The 15,820-nt window shown below is 44.4% G+C and overlaps 1 protein-coding gene across 8 annotated transcripts in view; it reads left to right on the top strand.

Annotated features, from left to right (window-relative positions):
* Positions 1-15,820, top strand: part of Vps13d (vacuolar protein sorting 13 homolog D) — a 235,713-nt gene that overhangs the window by 4,309 nt on the left and 215,584 nt on the right. For all 8 annotated transcript variants that reach the window (XM_010628171.3, XM_010628172.3, XM_010628169.3 and 5 more), the window contains exons 2-6: positions 4,006-4,083; positions 6,533-6,723; positions 6,806-6,886; positions 11,125-11,241; positions 14,978-15,082. In XM_010628171.3, coding sequence (XP_010626473.1) covers positions 4,006-4,083; positions 6,533-6,723; positions 6,806-6,886; positions 11,125-11,241; positions 14,978-15,082 — 572 coding nt within the window. The remainder of the gene's footprint in view (positions 1-4,005; positions 4,084-6,532; positions 6,724-6,805; positions 6,887-11,124; positions 11,242-14,977; positions 15,083-15,820) is intronic.

Below are 15,820 nucleotides of genomic sequence, written 5' to 3'. Positions count from 1 at the left end.
TTTTTGAGACAAGGTCTCACTATTTAGTCCAGGCTGGCCTTGAACTCGTGGTGACCCTCCTGCCTCAGCCTCCTGAGTGCTGGGATGACAGGCCTGCACCACCATGCTCCATGGCTGTGGCTTCATGATTTCTAAGAAAAATTGTCCTCTAAGTTTTATTTTTCATCTCAAAAACTGAGATACTAACACAGGTTGAGCATCCCTGATCTGAAATGCTGCAGAATCTGAAATGGCCTGAAATCCGACACATTTTGATGCAGACAGGGTGCTCCAAAATTTATGATTTCAGAGCATTTTGAATTTTGGATCTTTGTATCTATGGAGTTCATGCGGACATGCCATGATTCCAAACTCTGCAATCATGTGTCTGAAATTGTGTGTGTATGGGGGGGTGGCCAGCCCTGGGTTCAAGTCACAGCACCCATAAGGGGTGGGAGGAGAGTGCAGTTAAAGTGCTTGGCGGGTAGGAAGATCTTTCTTAGCTATGGGTGCTGTTGTTGTTAGTTCATCTCCACCGCCAATCCTTTTCCCTGAGCTGCTGACCTCTTGTTGGGGAGGCAAAGTGGATGGCAATAAAGATCATCTCTGTGGAATCGTCCTGGAGTCAGAGGCTTAATGCAGTGCTGCACAGCAGGGAGCAGGTTCACTGTCTATGGGACACTGGGCAAGCTGCTGTGGAAGCAGATCTCGAGTGGGCTGAGCAGGACTGTGGTGGGTGGCAGAGGGTGAGTCCCTACTCCCAGGAGAGTGCAGGGTGTGAGCTGAGAAGGCGTGGTCACGTCTGGAATGGTTGGAGCTAAAGCCAGAGGCTGCCAGTACCACGGCAGTCTGAGCTTTGGCCTGTGGCCTGTCTGCATATTTGTGATGTGGAACTTCAGTCTCTGCTGCTCCCTCTTTTTGCAGCACTGGGGGTTGAATCCAGTGCCTTTCACTCGGCTAGCTCTTTTTATTTTTAATTAATTATTTATTTAATTTCCTTTTTTTCAGTTCCAGGAATTGAACTCAGGACCTTGCACTTGCCAAGCAGGTGCTGTGCTACTGAGCTACATTTACTGTGGCCCTTATATTTTTTTTAAAATTTTGAGACAGGTTCTTGCTAAGTTGCCCAGGTGGCACTAGTACTTGTGATTCCCCTGCCTCAGCCTCCCTCAGTGGCTGGGATTACAGACATGCACCACTGTGACCAGCTTCCGTTCCCCTTTTATCCCCCAAACTCCGGACCTCAGGCTGGGCCTTTACATAATCTGGAACACAGGGAAGAGAATCCAGTGGTCCATAGAGATTGCTGAAAAATGAGTAACACCGGTTTCAGCGAATAGATTTTTTGTTAACCTGAGATGAGGAAGTTTGAGATGAGAACCCTATGAATTGTCTGCCTGGAAATAAGTGAATGACATTTTAACTTATAAATTATTCGCCTACCTTGGTTGCTCTGCTGCCTGGCTCCTGGGGGGACCTTTCCGAGCAGGGCAAGTTTTGGGAGACAGGCTGGGGTAGGAGGCCTTCGGTCTTTAACCATGGCCATGTTGTTTTGCTTGACTCCTTTGCTCTTAGTTTCCTGTAGGCTGCTGATTCTTCTCATTCTCTCCTGTGTTCCCTCTCCTTTCTGCAACTTCGTCTTTTTTTGTTGTTGTTTGTTTGCTTTGGTAGGACAAAAGTCTCACTATGTAGCCCAGGCTGGCCTTGAACTCATAGTGATTCTCCTGCCTTGGCCTCTCAAGTACTGGGACATTTTCTAAAACTTTTCTTATGGTTTCTATTCTTCAGCTTCTTTAATTTTCATTGGGTATGGTGCTTACAACTCCTTCCATTTCCTGAGGTCTGTATAGAAGCCAGAGAAACCCAGGCAGAGAAACCCTGCCTTTGTGAGAAATAAGGCTGTTTCCAGGGAAAGTGATGCTTTTCCAAAGAACCAGAAACAGGGCTGGGTGTGTAGGTCAGTGGTAGAATGCTCGCCTGGCCTGCGAGGTCCTGGGTTCCAGAAGAAAACGTGTGCTTGTTCTTGTGTAGTCAGTTTCCCCTAGGAAAATGCCACCTTATATATTTTTCTTCATGACATTTTCTCCCCAAATATGAAAATAGGGTTGTTTTGCAAGGATTGTTAACTTTTTCTTTTGGTTAGTCTTAATCTGTATGGAGGACCCTCTGTAGACATACATGCCAGCAGAAATAAAAATAAAATAAGTAGACTGCATTTTCTTTGAATCTGCCAAATTGCTAGATCTGAATTCTTCTCAACAGTCACTTAAAAGAAAAAAGAATTAAGTTTCCTACATTATTTGTCTTTGAAGTAAAAGGCTTGTCCATCTTGTTCCTGGGCCTTCTTCTTACTTAGTCCCTGTTTGTGGAAATATTTATTTATCTGAGATTTCTAAGTGGCTTGGAAATTCTTGTGCAAATTGTTTAGTAAAATGCTGCTGTCCCTCCAGCAGTTTGGGGCTGGGGACCCTGCCTTTCTCATTGTGTTCCCAGTGTTCTCAGTGTGCAGTGTGCGGCTGGAACAGGCCTAGGATACCTGTGGGTGTGAATGTGAATGGCTTGCAGAGTTGGCAGGGGGTGTTAGCTTTCCATTGCTGTGACATTCCCGAGAGAATCAGTGTGAAAGGAGGATGGGTTCATTTTTGCTCATGGTTTCAGAGGTTTCATTTCATGGTTGCTTGGCCCCCTTGCTCTTGGTACCTGTTGGTGGAAGCCTGTTCATCTCATGGCAGCTGGGAAGCAGAGCTAGGAAAGGGCCCAGGTTCTGGTGCTCTCCGTGAAGGCAGGTGCACCCCAGTGACCTGAATTTCTCTAGCTAGAAAGGTTGTGCCCCTCGGTAGTGCCAGGGGCTGGAAATCTGAGCTTTTGACTCATGGGCCTGTGGGGCACATTTCACATCCAGGCTGCAGCAGAGAGAGAACTTGCCGACTGTCTGTGCCCTTGTGGGTTATAACATCACAAGAGCTCGGGGTGGAAAGGACACCAGTGGTGCCTTTTCCCTTCCTTTGCTTCCTAGCAGTTATTACTCCTGTGAGTGGACCTGTGGAAGAGAACAGGGAGGGGCGGTCTCCAGAAGAGAGAGTGCAGTACTTTTTGAAGACAGATTTTATTGAAATTGTAGGCAGTTGAGCATTTTGGGTACTATACTCATTTTGACGAGGGGTGGAGAAGAGGGTGGGAGAAATTGGTTAGAAATGGCAGATTCTGGTGTTTTAGTCCAGGGCTTCTGATTTGGGGATGGGCTTGGGAGCCTCCATGCCATCCTAGTGAATCAGATGTCGATTTTCCTATGGGGCATCGTAGCCTAAGCTGTGGGTCTACACCTTGGCCCCTGGGCTGTATTTGACCTGAGCAAGATGGCTTTTACCTTTTTTTGAAATTGCTGAGTACTTGGGCAAGCTAGGCAGGTGCTCTACCACTGAGCTACATTCCCAGCCCAGCTTTTGAAAAAATAAATAAGCCAGGTACAATGGTATCTGTCAATAGTCACAGGTATTTGGGCGGTGGAGGTAGGAGGGTTACTCGAGCCCAGGAATTTGAGGCCAGCTTGGGCAACACAGAACCAAGTCTCTAAACAGCTATAGACTAGAGTAGAATAAGATAGGGTAGGATAGGGTGGAATGGGCAACAGATGTCACAGAAAGCCTAGTCTGTTTACTATCTGGCCTACTACAGAAAGTCAGACCCTTGTCTCTGTTTTTTGAGACAGCATGTCGCTGTGTCTTCTAAGCTGGCCTCAAACTCATGACAGTCCTCCTGCCTCAGCCTCTCTAGTGCTGGGATTACAGGCCATCGCCACCATGCTCAGCCCCTTTCCGCCCTCTTGAAGGCTGCTAAGCCTTGCTGTCATGTACATGGCAGGAAACACTACAGAGGAAACACTGGGGTGGTGGTAGCACTGCCCTTGACATTTTATAGCTCCTGAACTTTTATAGCTCTGCTCTAGAGGTAAAACTTTCTCTTTAACCTCTGATGCTGTACATATTTGGTGGGTGAATGTTTCATGATGATGCTTTTATTTTTTAGGTGCGGTGGAGTTAGAAAACTTGCCATTAAAGAAAGATGCCTTGAAAGAACTGGAATTACCATTCGAAGTCAAAGCTGGTAGGCGGAAGTAAAGGAGAGGGAGGAAGCTTTCAGTCTCAAATTGTTTGGGACATGAAGATGGAGGGCCTAGAGCTGGTATCTGTTTGACTAGGATGGGAAAGTAAGGAAGTTAGGCTGGACTCTGGGCTGCTTTATCAGGACAACTTGGGCTTGGTGGTGGGAAGGTCAGGTGGCCCCCAGACTGAAGGAATCAGAAACGTGGAGGAAACTTGCATATTTAACAAGTACCCCAAGTGGTTCTTCAGTTTACTAAAGCCGGGAACATCTGTTCTAGCACAGAGGGCTCTTCCTCCTAGAGAACTCAGTCTAGATATTACCGAGAGACGGTTTATTCTTGTTAAATTAAGAGGTGGGCTCTACAACAGCATGCTTGGATGTTCCCTCTCTTCCATTTCCTGGATGTGTGACCTTGGACAAGCTAGATGGTGCCATTATAAAAGTCATCTTAAAAGTTTAAAATGAGGGGCTGGGGATTTAGCTCAGGGGTCCCGCTGCCTGCCTTGCAAGCGCAAGGACCCGAGTTTGATCCCCAGTACCAAAAAAAAAAAAAAGTTTAAAATAGAAAATAGGGCTAGGGATATAGCTCAGTGGTAGAGCACTTGCCTAGCATGTGATTCCAAAGGAGGAAGGGGAGGAAGGGGATGAGGAAGGACTAACAGTACCTGTTTCATAGGATTATTGAGAAGAATATATGAGTTAGTACATTAAAAGTAACTCACAGTGGTGCTCAGCATACTCAAAAGATATTAGGAGTTATTGTAAGAATCTTGGAGGAATCAGGTTGGTAAGGAAATCAGAATTAAAAAGAAAGAAATAACTGTCATGGAATAAAAGTCCCAAGTGAATGGCCACTTGTAAAATTAGCCCCTACATATTTAGGTATCTGCCATCATTCAACAGTAGCCTGTTTTTATCAGTCTGTCCTATATTTTGGGTGTTTGTATTACAATAAAGTGCAAATACAATGCATGTAAGTTGTTAGGTGAATAGAATAGAAATCTTGCAAAAGCTTTTGGCTTTCTGAAATGAGATCAGGTAGGTGAACTGCCAGAACTGTAAGCAAACACACTGACAATTTCAAATGGGAGGGAACCCTCAGGCACGATGACCACCATTGGTAGGGGAGCCACACACCTGTAATCCCCTCACTGTGAGGCTGAGGCAGGAAGATTGTGAGTTCAAAGCCAACCTGTGCCCCAAAAATAAAAAAGAATGATATTGGATAGTTTCAAAAGAAATCATGTAAATACTAAAGGACTAAGATAGGCTCTTTGGGAAAAATTAGTGGTTTTCTAATATTTGTGCAAAAATAATACTTTATGCCTTTTAAAAATTTATTTTTTTTAATCCATTTTTTTAATGTTTTTCTGAGACATGGTCTCATTATATGGTTCAGGCTGGCCTTGAACTCACTGGAGTCCTCCTGCTTCAGGTGGAATATTGGTTGGGCTGTGCGGATCTTTGAGAGCTAGGAGAAAAGTTCCTGTATTCGCCTACATTATTCCTGTCTCTTTTAAATTAAAACTTTTTTATTTTATGAAAAAATAGTGCAAAGTTTCCTAACCAAATAACAGTAACAATTGTTATTACACTGTGCACCATTATCTTCAAAGAAGTTATTCAGAGTACAAGATGCAAACCAAAAACATCCTTATAAAAAAGAAAGAGAATATTACAAGACTTTCTTTTCAGCAAAGACAAACTAGTAATAGGAATGAAACAAATTAGCATATATATTGAAATATTTTTAAAACAATGGAACGTGATTTGGGAGGTATTTGAACTTCTCCCTATTTCCTTTTTATGTCTCTTCTATTTTGCTCTTCATTTATGTATCCATATATATTTTGTGTTTCTCCTTACAAGTTAAATTTAAAGAAAGCCAAATTCTAGGAGGCTAGGCTAGAAATTGAAGTAGTTGAGAAATAAGTATAATTTTATGAGGCCATTGAGCTTTCTCATCAGCGCGGTTGTTGGTTTCTCATGAACACGCGGAATTTTGTGTCAGTAGCCTGCCAAGGCGGTGTTACTGTGTTTCAGCTTGTGATGTGTGGATCCAAGCTGGGACACAGTACAGGTCTGACAATTCCTAGTTGAATACGTACCAACCAGCTACTTAGTAACTCACAAGAATGACTTTTGTGTCTGAGGCTTGCCCAGGTGCCATGGGAAGAAAGACACCCCAAGGATTAAGGTGTGTTCCTGTTGGGGAAGAGTTTCCAGAGGAGAGAGGGTGCATGTAGTATGATAAAATCTCACTGAGCTCTTTTTCCAGCTTAATTCATTATGCCTTGTTCCCATCCTTAACTCTTGTTTCACATATGCAAGAGCCTGCCGCTTTTTTAATTAAAAAATAAATGGTAAAATACAGAGGCAACTATTCCAAGAATTGGTTGGAGTTAGTAGCACGTACAGGCATTTAACAAGACTGTCCCCCTCCTCCCAGGCTTCATTGGGAAAGTGACCCTTCAGATCCCCTTCTACCGCCCACATGTGGACCCCTGGGTGATCTCCATCTCCAGCCTCCATTTAATTGGTGCCCCTGAGAAAGTCCAGGACTTCAATGATGAGAAGGAGAAGCTGTTGGAGAGAGAGCGCAAGAAAGCGCTGCTGCAAGCGCTGGAGGAGAAGTGGAAGGCAAGGCAGGGAGCCTGTTGCAGAGGGGTAGTGTTGGGGACCCGGAGTGCCCAGATTCTAACACTGGCTCTTTCCCTCGCAGAACGAACGCCAGCAGAAGGGGGAATCGTACTGGTACTCGGTCACTGCCTCTGTAGTGACCAGAATCGTGGAGAACATCGAGGTGAGCCCTGCTGACTCACGTGAGCAGCAAGCGGGGATGGGATCTCATGGTGTCTAGTGTCCGAGCATTTCCTGGCTGCCTCTTTTTCCTGGGTTCTGCTGACATGGGGTGTATCCAGTGAGCCAGAGGAAAACCTGAAGAGCAGGTCCTGTGTCCTGTGGCCAGCACAGGTTTTTCTTGTTTCAGCTGGTTTTGAGTAGGAGTTTCCTTTTCACGTCCATGTGTGGATGTTAGAATTCTACTTGCTAAGGGATTTATCTCCTTCAAGCCAGGTCTCTGTCTTTATGACTGTGGTTTCAGGGCAGATCGCTTAATCTCTCTGGTCTCTGTTTAGTCATCTGTGAAATGGGAATGGTTGGATACCTGCTGTGGGGAGGTTACTTAGTGGATTGTGAACAGCACACTAGGACTGATAGTCTCTCACTGGTGTTTTCTGGTGGCAGTTTGATGAATTATAGTGCTGGGTCGTTGGCCACATTTTCTGTTTGTTTGTTTGTTTTTTTTTTTTTTTGGTATCAGGGATCAAACTTGGGATCTTGTGCTGGCGAGGCGGGCGGCAGCACCACTGAGCTAAATCCCCAGCCCCACATTTTTTGTTTTAGTTGCCCTTTTATTTTTTCTTCAGGAATTAGATCAGGGCTGGGCATGGTGGCACATATCTGGATTCCTAGCTAGTGGAAGCCTGAGGCAGGCAGGAGGATTGTGAGCTGGAGACCAGCCTGGGCTACATAGTCAGTTCAAAGCTAGCCTAGACTACATAGTGAGACCCTGTTTCAAAAAACCAAAACCAACCGAACAAAAGATGAGATCAAGGTCCCCAGTAATTGTCATGGATGTCCAAGGTTTTTGTGCAATATCTAGGTTCCCCAGCCCAGAAGGGTTCTGGGTGTGCCTTATTCTCACAAAATACAGCCTGAGGTTGTTGTGTTGTAGCTGTCATAACTTTGACAAAAAGACTAGTGCACTTGAGGTTACTGCTTTGAGTTCTGTTTCAGGCTTTTATTTATCAATTTCTTATTATTACTGTTTTGTAGCACTGGGATTGAACCCAGGGTCTCAGACATGCTAGGTAAGCACCCCGCCACTACATCTCCAGCCCTTTTTATTTTATTTATTTATTTATTTGCTTTGAGACAGGGTCTTATTATGTAGTTCAGGCTGGCGTTGAACTCACTGTGTAGCCCAAGCTAGCCTTGAACTCTTGGTGATCCTCCTGCTTCAGCCTCCTGAGTGCTGGGATTATAGCTATTTGCCCTTTCTATTTTGAAACAGGTTCTCAGTAAGTTGTCCAGACTGGGCTCAAACTTGTGGACCTCTAGCCTTAGCCTTCTGCCTAGCTGAGATTTTAGGTGTGTGTCAGTATGCATAGCTATTTACTTTTCACTATCATTGATTTAAAAAAAAAATCATCATTATTTAGTGTAGTTTAGTTTTTTGAGATAGAGTTTCGCTGTATAGCCCATGCTGGCCTCGGTCTTGTCATGACCCTCCTGCCTTAACTTTCTGATTGCCGGGATTACAGGTGTGTGCCACCACTTCCAACTTGTTATTTTTCTTTTCTTTTAGTTTGAACAACAACTTTGTTGAGGTATAGTTCATATATGAGAAATCTTTTTATAGTTTAATGTGTTTAGTGTATTTACAAAGTTGTGCATTGATCACAGCTATATGATGTAGGAACATTTTCATTATCCTCAGAGAAACCTCATTCCCCATTGGTAGTCACTGGCAGTTCCCCTCTCCCTCCAGCCCTCAGGGACTGCTAACGTACTTTCTACAGAACATGACGTAAAGCGTGGGGCCCAGCTATGTTCCTTTAGCATAGTGTTTTCGAGGTTCATCAGTTTGTGGCCTTCATTCCTTCTAGGATGAACTCATAACATTCTTTGTATGGATGGCCAGAGATAAGCAGAGCTGTACCTTAGTGAAAGCTGTGAGAACAAATTTCATTCAGTAGCTTCTCACGGGAGAGGCAAGAGCTGAGCTCCATTCTGACTTGTGCGGAGTGGCTGAGCTTAGAAAGGGAGCTGGAGGGTGGAGGGAGCAGGAAGGAGTGGGAGTGGGAACTCGAGGGAGAAATTACAAAGTGTTAGTCAGCGTGAATGTGCATCTGCTAGCAGACAGTGTTCTGTCCTTCCACTGTGACGGGGGACAGAGAGCACTCCCCTACTATGGCATTCCTGAGTTCCATCTGCCTGTCACCTGCCTACCTGTGGACCTGCCTGCCTGAGAGGATTCCCAGTGTAGTCCCTTTTTAGTAATGCCGTAAGAAAGAAGGTCAGCGGTCTATGTCAGGTGTCGGCTAGAACAAACAGCAGATTCTTTGACAATCCTGAGCTTTTCCAGGCAGAACTCAAAAGGAGACTGAATTATCTTTGGCAGTACAGCCTCAGACTGCTAGAGGCTGTGTTAGAGGCTAAAGTTTGGTCAAGCCCCTCTCCTTCTGTTTTTCTCTGTCTCTCTGAGACAGGGTCTTACTATTAGTTCAGGCTAGTTTGAACTCACTGTGTTGCTCTGGCTGGCCTCGAACTTATGGTGATTCTCCTGCCTCAGCCTCCCGAGTGCTGGGTTTACAGGTGTGCCCCCCCTCTGAAAAGCTCCTTTTTTTGGCAGTATAGGAATTGAACCCAGGTACAGCAAGTGCTGTACCTGAGCTAAGTCCCCAGCTCTCTTTTGAATGGATTGTTTATGCAAAGAGTTTCTGCAGTTCTCACGATATACCACATTTTGTTTTCCATTCATCAGCTGATGGATGTTTGGGGTTTTTTTCTCCTTCTTGGCTTTTATGAATAATGTCACTAAAACATCTGTATAGCATTTTATGTGAACATGTTTTCATTTTTCTTGAGTAGAATTAATGAATCATATGGGTTGCTTTTAAGGAACTACCAAAGTTTTTTCCAAAGAGGCTATACCATAGTATAGTTTTACCAGCAGTGTATCAGCGTTTTGGTTTCTCCACCTCCTCAACAATTATTACTGTCTGTGTTTTGGTTATATCCATACTACTGGGTGTGAAGCGATCTCTTGTGGTTCTGATTTGCATTTCCATGAGGGCTGATGATGTTGAAATCTTTCCATGTCTGTTGGCTGTATATACATTTACACACGTGTTGGGGATGGAGCCTGTGCCGCATGCGCTAGGCCCTGCTCTGCCACTGAGCTGTTCTGCTGGTGCCATATGTCCCTTTGTGGGGAGGGGTTAGAAATATCTGTTGAAATCTTTTGTTTATTTTAAAAAATAATCCCTCTCTCCCCCCCCTCTATATATATATCTTTTACTTTACTCTTATTGTTTTTGGTTTATCATTTTATTGTTGAGTGTTCTTGGTGTGTTTCTGGAAGCTACTCCTTTATCAGATATGTGATTTGGAAGGAGCTGCTCCCATTTTATCTGTTGTCTTTTTACTTTCTGCTACTGTTTTTTAATTCATTGAAGCTAAGTCCCTTTTCTATAGCCCACTTACAGGGGCAAGGGAAATAAATGCATATAGTATTTACATAGATTTATACAGAGTTTATGCACCTTGCTGGTATTCCTGGGCATAAGAAAGAAGATTAAGATATTGAAAGAATGGGAAGACCAATTATCTGGATGTAGTGGTATTACTCTATTTAACTCTCCTCCCTTCTTCCCTCCCTTCCTGCTACTATGGATCCAACCCAGGGCCTTCACACTTCAGACTGACACCCTCAGCCCATTTTTAAAATTTTGAGACTGGGTCCCATTAAGTCACTGAAGTTTGCTAAGCTGGCCTCAAAATTGCTGTCCTTCTGCCTCAGCTTCCCAGAGTGCTGGGAGTATAGGCATGCACCACTGTGCCCAGCTAAATGTTTCATTGAATTATCTTCTGAAATGATTTAATGAAAGTTTGCCTTTCTTCTAGAGGTAGCACTGTTCACAAAGAAACCTCATTCTTGCTGGTTGTGGTGATGCAGGCCTGTAATCCCAGGTACTCAGTAGGCTGAGCCTGGCTAACTTAGTGAGATGCTATCTAAATAAATATATCATAGAGTGCTTGCCTAGCATGGATGAGATTCTGGGTTCCATTCCTTTGTACTGAAAAATATTTAACTCTCAGCAACTTGCAGCGTACTGGATATGTGTGTTCTGTTCGTGAAAATGCTTGTGGTTTACATTAGTGGAGAGGTTTACTCAAGGGAAGTTTGATTCCTACCTGCAGTTTTCTATCCGCAGAAGTTGTCTAAGTGTTTTTCCTTCTTTCTCCCTTTCACAGTTAAAAATTCAAGATGTCCATTTACGCTTTGAAGATGACATTACCAATCCTTCCCGTCCTTTGGCGTTTGGTGTCTGTATTAAGAATGTGTCCATGCAGAATGCTCTGAATGAGCCCGTGAGTATGAAATAGGACTGCAGACCAGGAAGGAAGCAATGTTCTAGGGAATTGGGGCTCTGCCTTTCTCACTCTGTGTGGAATGAGATTGCGCTCTTTCCTGCTGTGTTCCACGGTAGGTATGTAGATCTTTGGTCTGTCTACAGCACATAATCGCTGAGACAGGGAACAATTAATATTTTCCGACTTTGGTCACATCATTTTCATTTTATACCCAAGGAAACTGAGGTGCAGGAGGGATTTCGTCCTTGGTCCTCTTCTACTTGCACTCCTTGGGAAGCTCATTGTTTCAGTTTCAGTTTTAACTGCTACCTGGAGATCCTTGCTGATGGTTTCCATATCTTTTTTTTTTTTTTTTTTTTTTTTTTTTTTTGAGACAAGGTCTCGCCATGCAGTTCAGACCAGCCTTGAACTCACTATGTCTCCCAGGCTAGCCTCGAATTTGTGGCAATCCTCCTGCCTCAGCCTCCTAAATGTGCCATCATGCCTGGTGATTTCCATGTCCTGCACTCCGTTTTTCACCTCTCTCTGGCCTATACATGCATTTAAAAAAAAACTAATTATGGAATGCCTCTGTGGTGCTTTGGGTTTGTTGGATAAAACATTCTTTTTCTTTATACTCTTTACATGTCACTTTTGACCCCAGGTGTAAGGGAGTTTTACTCCAGTGTGACTCCAGCTAGACCCTCTGCAGGCCCTGTAGGGTAAAGTCCGGCTCATGGTTTGCCCTGCTTCAGATGCCATTGGGAAACTGCTGGCTGTAAACTGTGCTTCCGACTGACCAGGCATAAATCTCAGCTCGCACGATCCATTGTCAGGTTGGATTCTTTGCTAGACGTGTCACAGAAGTCAAGGAGATGCTTTACCCCAGGTTACGGTAAAGGATATAAAGGAAGCAGAGCCGTGGCCAGATGACATAGGGCACATTGGCCTCTGTGTGCGGCAGCCTGGAAGCTCACCACCCCCCACGGCTCCACAGCGATGCACCGTGTTCCATCTGCCTGTTTCACGCCCCCTGAAACCACTTTTTTTTCTTTCATTTCATAACATGTTACTGACTGTTAGAAAAACACTGCGACAACTTATGGATCCTAAATTTTTGGCTTTATTTTCTGGAATTAAGCAACACTTCATTCCATAAAACAGAACAAGTATTTTGATGGGCTGAGTGGAAGAGGTTGGTGTTAACAAATGGAGAAAGGCTGAGGAAAGCAGAAACAAAAAGCAAAAAGTTGATTGGTCCTTTCAGAGTTACTTTATTTGTAAGTTATGGACAGGGCCATTGAAAAATAACTTTGGTTAGCATCAAATTTCTTCAGGTTATATTTTATAAGGAATAAAGATGTAAGGATGGAAGACAGGAAAATCTTCATTGTCGTACCAGTTGACACTGGTGTGATTGGGAAATTGGCTGATAACTGCCCATTTCTTCTGGTTTGGGGAAGGTCAGATAAACAGCTTAGTTTCAGTGAGGTGGAACTTGCGCACAGTGACTCCATTCTGATTTGTAGTCTGGCCTGTTAGGGCCCAGTGCACAGCCCTACCCTGAAACAGTGACTTTATGTAATTTTTTATTTAACAAAACAACAGTAGCTTTTGAGCCGTTTTCCATGTGAGGAACTGCTGCTAGTGCTTTCCATGTGCTAACTCATTTGATTCTCTTTAGTTTTCCCTGCCAGTGTTGTCCTTGTGCTATAGCTGAGGATGCTTAGGTGCAGAGTTGGAGCCGGGGTACCTGCTCCAGAGTGGGGGAGGCACAGGATGGCCCATGGGCAAATCTGTATTCCCCGGCATGGTTCCCCCGCCCCGAGACAGGGTCTCCCTAATAGTCTAGGTTGGCCCTGAACTTTCGTGTATCCTAGGCTGGCCTTGAGCTTGCAGCAGTCCTCCTGCCTCAGTGCTGAGATCCCAGGCATGCACCACCCTGCCTGGCTGTGTTATTGTGATTTTGAGACATGATCAGGCTCGCTCTGCTTTGGCCTCAGCCTCCCTGGGGCTGGGATGGTAGGTGCGTGTCTCTGCTTGGCTGGGCCCGGCTGCTTTTGTGCCACAGTGGCAAAGCTGAGCACCTGCAGTAGAGACCCTGTGGCTGCAGAGCCTGAACCATTTGCGTCTATTCTTGCCTCTATTCCCTTACTGCTCCGCAGCATGTGCTAATACCTACAAGTCTCACACTCGTCCTTCCTTTGGTTATTCTTGCCTCCCTATCCATGTGGTCACAGTGTCCTGCTAATTGTTCCTCAGCAGTCAAATGTGTCCCTTACTCTCCTTCCTCACGCGACTTGCCTGGAACTGACACACTGTCCTGTGACCCTCCACTCTTTGATTCATTCTGTACCAGTGCTTCCCAGTCTTTCCACCTCTCAGTCACATAGGAAAAGGATGGCATTTGTGGAGTGCACCAGGGCAAATGGTGATGGCTGCATGGGGATGACAAGTGTTTAGTTTGGAGTAAGCAAATGTTTGTAAAATGTAATTTGCTTCAAAAACTTACTTGTTCTCTTGACACATTTATGACTTACTCATTTCTGGTATACCAAGGGGAAGCTCTGCCTTACACCTTTGCACAGTTCTGTACTTCTTTTGGTATTTGCTTACATCAACGCTCAGAGCGGGCTGGGCATGATGGGGATGCCTGTAATACCAGCTACTCAGGAGGCTGAGGCAGGAGGGGCTATGTTTGGGGCTAGCCTGGGCAACTGAGCAAGACCTTGTCTCCAAATAAAGAAACAAAAGGGTCTGTGTATGTAACTCAGCATTTGCTGGGTTCATTCCCTAGTGCCAGAAACAGCCAACCAACCAACCAACCAACCAACTCACTGAATAAGCCATATTGAGTGGCTCTGTGACACTTTATCAGTGCGAAGCCTGGAATCATTACTGTGGTATAAACTTCTCTTCCTGGTGTGTTTATTTTCATGGGCTGCCTTGACACATTGCCATAGACTACATGGCTTAAAACAACAGAAATTTGTTTTGAGTTCGGAGGCCAAAAATCTGAAATCAGAGGGGTTTGGCAGGGCTGGTTCCTTCTGCAGGCTCTGAGGGAGGATCTGTCCCTTGCCTCTTTGGCTTTAGGTAACTGCTGGAAATGTGACATTTCTTGACTTACAGATGCCTGACTCCCATTTCTGTCTCTCCCTCAAGCCTTTTCCCCTTTGCATCTTTTTTTTTCTTCTGATAAAGACACCACTCATTAGATTGGGACCTACACTCATCCAGCCTGACCTCATTTTAACTTGATTACCTCCTGTGGGTGGACGGGACTTCTCTTGGGAGAAGAGGACACTATCCAAGCAGTATCCCTAGTAGGATACCAAGAGGCTTTTCTCAGTATCATACTTAACTCATTCCCCACTCTGAATATGTATTTATGCACATGTCCCTGTGCTGTCCTAAGACTACCCGGGGCTCGTTACATAGGTGTACTCTCTGTTTCCTGAAGATGTTGGGCCTCCACTGTTTGTGAGAAATGTAGACACTTATCTGCATGGTGACATTTTCTTTTCTGTTTGCTCATACATCTTATGTGTGCTTCCTTTGTTGCTTCTGCATAATTATAGTTATTTGTGTTCCTGTTTGTATCCCCAAAGACTTTAGTCTCTGTAAGAGCAAAGCCATATTTTAGTTCAATTTTGTTTCCTTGCAAAGTGCTTGATGTCTCTGTTGTCTGCATTAATATATTCATGAGTAAAGTCAGTCATCCTGTTTCCTGTTTCCTGTCTTTCTTCCCTAGGTACAGAAACTGATGCGGAAAAAACGATTAGATGTGGCGGAGTTTAGTATCTACTGGGATGTGGATTGCACATTGCTGGGGGATTTGCCGCAGGTGGAGTTACAGGTATGGTTCTGGTAGAGGGCTTTACTGCAAGAGAGCCCCAAGGAATGCAGGGTAGGGTCCCCGCCTTGCAGGTGGTTTTCTTCTGTAGCTGATTTCCATTTCTGTCCCTCTCTTTTTCCTGACATCACTGTCAGGGTACCTATAACTCTGAATGATATGGGTTTGTTTTGTCTCTGTCTGTCTATCTTTTGCAGTGTGAACCAATGGCCTGATGCATACCAGGCAAGTGTCCTATCATAAAGTACATTTCCATCCCCTGAGGTTATATTTTTAAGATACGTTGGTATTGCTAGCTCATCATTTCTTACAATTGCATGGTATTGTGTTGTTTGCACGTGACATACTATAGTTCTCTTGGTCACCATGTACTGGGCATCATCCAGATTTTAGGTGAGCAGAGTTAACACATTTTTTTGGGGGGGTACAGGGGATCGAACTTGGGATCTTGCGCTTGTGAGGCAGGTGGAGGCACCACTGAGCTAAATACCTGGCCCAGATCTGTTTTTCTTTGTTTTGTTTTTTTTTTCCTTGTTGAGTGGTTTTTGGGGATTGAGCCCAGGGTTTGCATAAGTTACATCCCTAGTGCTTTTTTAATGTTTTATTTTGAGATGGCATCTCCCTGAGTTGCCTAGTCTGGCTTTGAACTTATAATCATCCATCTTAGCCTCCCGAGTAGCTGGGATTAGAGGTGTGTGCTACCATGCCTAGCCAGATCTGATTTTTTTTTTTTTTTTTTTT

The sequence above is a fragment of the Fukomys damarensis genome, unplaced genomic scaffold (genome assembly GCF_012274545.1).
Source record: "Fukomys damarensis isolate Sample0158 unplaced genomic scaffold, DMR_v1.0_HiC HiC_scaffold_23, whole genome shotgun sequence".
Classification (NCBI taxonomy): domain Eukaryota; kingdom Metazoa; phylum Chordata; class Mammalia; order Rodentia; family Bathyergidae; genus Fukomys; species Fukomys damarensis.
Note: the sequence above shows the minus strand (reverse complement) of the source record. Positions and strands in the feature narration are given on the sequence as shown.